This window comes from Orycteropus afer, unplaced genomic scaffold, assembly GCF_000298275.1.
Source record: "Orycteropus afer afer isolate SDZICR_OR568_19922 unplaced genomic scaffold, OryAfe1.0 scaffold00540, whole genome shotgun sequence".
NCBI lineage: Eukaryota > Metazoa > Chordata > Mammalia > Tubulidentata > Orycteropodidae > Orycteropus > Orycteropus afer.
The window spans coordinates 380,972-383,878 of NW_006922127.1; the positions used below are offsets into that span (position 1 = coordinate 380,972).

A 2,907-nucleotide genomic window follows, 5' to 3' on the forward strand; every position below is an offset into this window, starting at 1 on the left:
AACTGACAGCTTTGCTTTCAGCCTTCACAGTGAAGAAACGCTGCAGAAAAGTCCACCGAGGTCCTAAACATCTCAGAGAAGACCCAGCGTCCGCTGGGCTCCCTTGCAATGACTCTCCCCTGAGACTCACTGCTTCTCTTTACCTTTGTTAAGGTCACAGTGGTGTTCGGCGAGGAGACCCGGCAGGGAATGATGATCTCCCGTCCTTCCAGCAGCTGTATGACCTTGGGGAGCTCACTGTACATTTCTACGAAAGGTCTGTCTGTGTCTGAACGAGAAGAAAACGAAAAGAAAAAAAATATGCAAATGTTTGAAATATAGGAGCCCTGGTGGCACAATGGAAGCACTCTGCTGCTAACTGAAAGGTCGGCGGTTCAAACCCACCTGGTTTTCCAAACAGACCTCCCCGTTGCCCCTAGAATGCACCTGTGACGCTGTGGGGGGGAGCCATAAAGGTGCCTGAGGGAGAGGACGATATTCTGTGTAAACTTCTTGCCACAGCTATGCTAAGGGCCTTGGGAAGCACCCTCCCGGGGCTTTGTAAGAAGTCAAAGGGATGAAGGGGTTGGGGAGGACTGGCAAAGTCAGCTCCCTGTGGCGCACAGTGCGGACGCTAAAAAAGAGGCAGGTATTACTGTCAGAGGGAGGAGGGAGGATTATCATTTGAATGACTGAAGCAAGACTTAAAGATTTTCTAGATGTTTCCAGGGAGGTGGCCAGGGAGAGGCTAGAAAAGGGGGTTGAAGACTGCACTCATTTCATATGCATATTACTTCTGTTTCTTTACTCTGCCCTGATCTAGCAAAACCTGTGCAACTCTGCAGAGAGGGTTGGAAAGGACCCTAAAAACGGTGGCACTGCCTGCTGACGACAGGACCTTCTGGCACCCAGCGGTGTGGCACAGAGGCACAGCTGTGGGCACCAGATCGGCCCCAGAGAGACTCCTTTTTTTTTATTAAAGTGACATGGGTCAATGCATTTTTTTTTTTTCAGTGTTCCCTCTCCTCCCCTTCCCCCGCAACCAACAAAGAAAGTTTCCCGCCATATATAAACCTTTCCTTGACCCTCTGCAACAACGAACTAATACTATATTTGTCCTTCTGTGATTGACTTATTTCACTCAGCATAATGTCCTCTACGTTCATGCATGTTATGTGGTGTTTTGCTGACTCTACATTATTCTTTAGTGCTGCATAGCATTCCAGTATGTGTGTGTACCACAGTTTGGTCATCCACTCTTCTGCTATAAATCTTGGAGATAAGTCCCTTGCCAGATATGTGACTATTGGCAAATATGAATTTGTTGCTGTCATTTTTGTTAATGTGCTTTCTCATGGTGTCAATTTCTTTGTTCCATGTAATTTTCTATGCTGAGCTCATTTTGTTTATGAATCGTGTTATCACTTCCTTCATTGCTATTGTTTTAGTATTTGTGAATATTTGTGCTGGTCCTCTTTTTTGATGTGAAGGTTTATCATTTTTTCTTCGAGGTTACCCTGTGATGTATACATTTCTTCCCAAGTTTAGAACAGTCTGTTCTATCTTGTAGGTGTCTGACTTCCCTACCATCTAGAAGTTCTGTAACAACACAGTTTATTCCCTCTTTTTGGTTTGTAGTTGTCCTCATTTGCCAAATGATGTCTCCGGTTCCCTGTTTACAAGCCTGTAGGGTTGTTTACTTTGGATGCTTCCATAGCTGGGCGGGCAGAGGGACTCCCCCCTCCAGTGCTCATCTCCCCTGGGCACCTGGGTGAGCCCCTCTCTGGAAGCCTTGCCTGGCCCTTCCTTCTTGCCTCCTTCTCTGCCCCAGTCCCCCCTGATGACTCTCCCCATGTCCCCAGCATTCCTCCATCACAATACTTTACAACACTGAACACTGCCCTGTAAGTGACCTTTGATCTCTCGGGACTGTACTAAATAGTAGCATCCACCTCTGGTCTAATGTATACTGAACGGTGAATGAAGGACAGCAGATGGGCAGACTCCAAACAGTGATGCGAGCATCTATGCTCACACAGCGAGATGTCCGTCCTATTCACCAACCCAGGCTCTTCCCCTCAGCGACACTCCGGGCTGGATCCTTGGCTTCCTTTTTCTCGAGATAGCGCCCCCTACAGGAAGGGTTGCGGGTGTCAACTGGTTTTCAGAGATGAAGGCTGATGCTCACATGTTCAGCAGGAGAAGTTAAGCGTCATCTTACACTAAACAGTGTTAGAGAAATTCTGAGAAGGGGCTGGTTACCAAAGGACAGTGACCATGATGCCTTGGGTCTTCAGGAGGCTTGGAGTCAGGGGTTGGAGTGCACACTTAATGATCTGGGTGGGACTTCTGGCTCTGCCTCTAACTTGCTGGGGGCCCCTGGACATATCATTTTACCCTCGGGCCCCATGCATAAAATCTGATGTTAACTTGACTATACACCAAAAACCAAACTCATTGCCATCCGACTCATAGCAACCCTGCAGGAGAGTGGAACTGCCCCAGAGGGTTTCCAAGACTGTCAATCTTTACAGATGCAAAACAAACAAACAAACAAATGCACTGCCCTTGAGTCAGATCTGACTCATAGCCACCCCTCCTTGGGTTTCTGAGGAAGTATCTCTACAGAAGTAGATTGCCCAAACTTCCACCCGAGGAATGGCTGGTGGGTTTGAACCTCCAGTCTTCTGGTTAGCAGTCAAGTGCCTTAGGCACTACACCACCAGAGCTCCCTCCAGATGCGAAGCCCAAACCAAACCCACTGCTACTGAGTCGATTTGGATTCACAGCGCCCTTAGAGGACAGAGTGGAACTGCCTCACAGGGTTTCCAAGGCTGTCAGTCTTCACAGAAGCAAAGCCCAAACCACACCCACTGCCATGGAGTCGATTCTGACCCACAGCGCCCCTAGAGGACAGAGTGGAACTGC

At 48.3% G+C, this 2,907-nt stretch overlaps 1 protein-coding gene across 1 annotated transcript in view; it reads right to left on the reverse strand.

The window, feature by feature from the left end:
• Positions 1-2,907, reverse strand: part of FLT1 (fms related receptor tyrosine kinase 1) — a 201,508-nt gene that overhangs the window by 178,188 nt on the left and 20,413 nt on the right. The window contains exon 3 of the mRNA XM_007955784.1: positions 144-268. Coding sequence (XP_007953975.1) covers positions 144-268 — 125 coding nt within the window. The remainder of the gene's footprint in view (positions 1-143; positions 269-2,907) is intronic.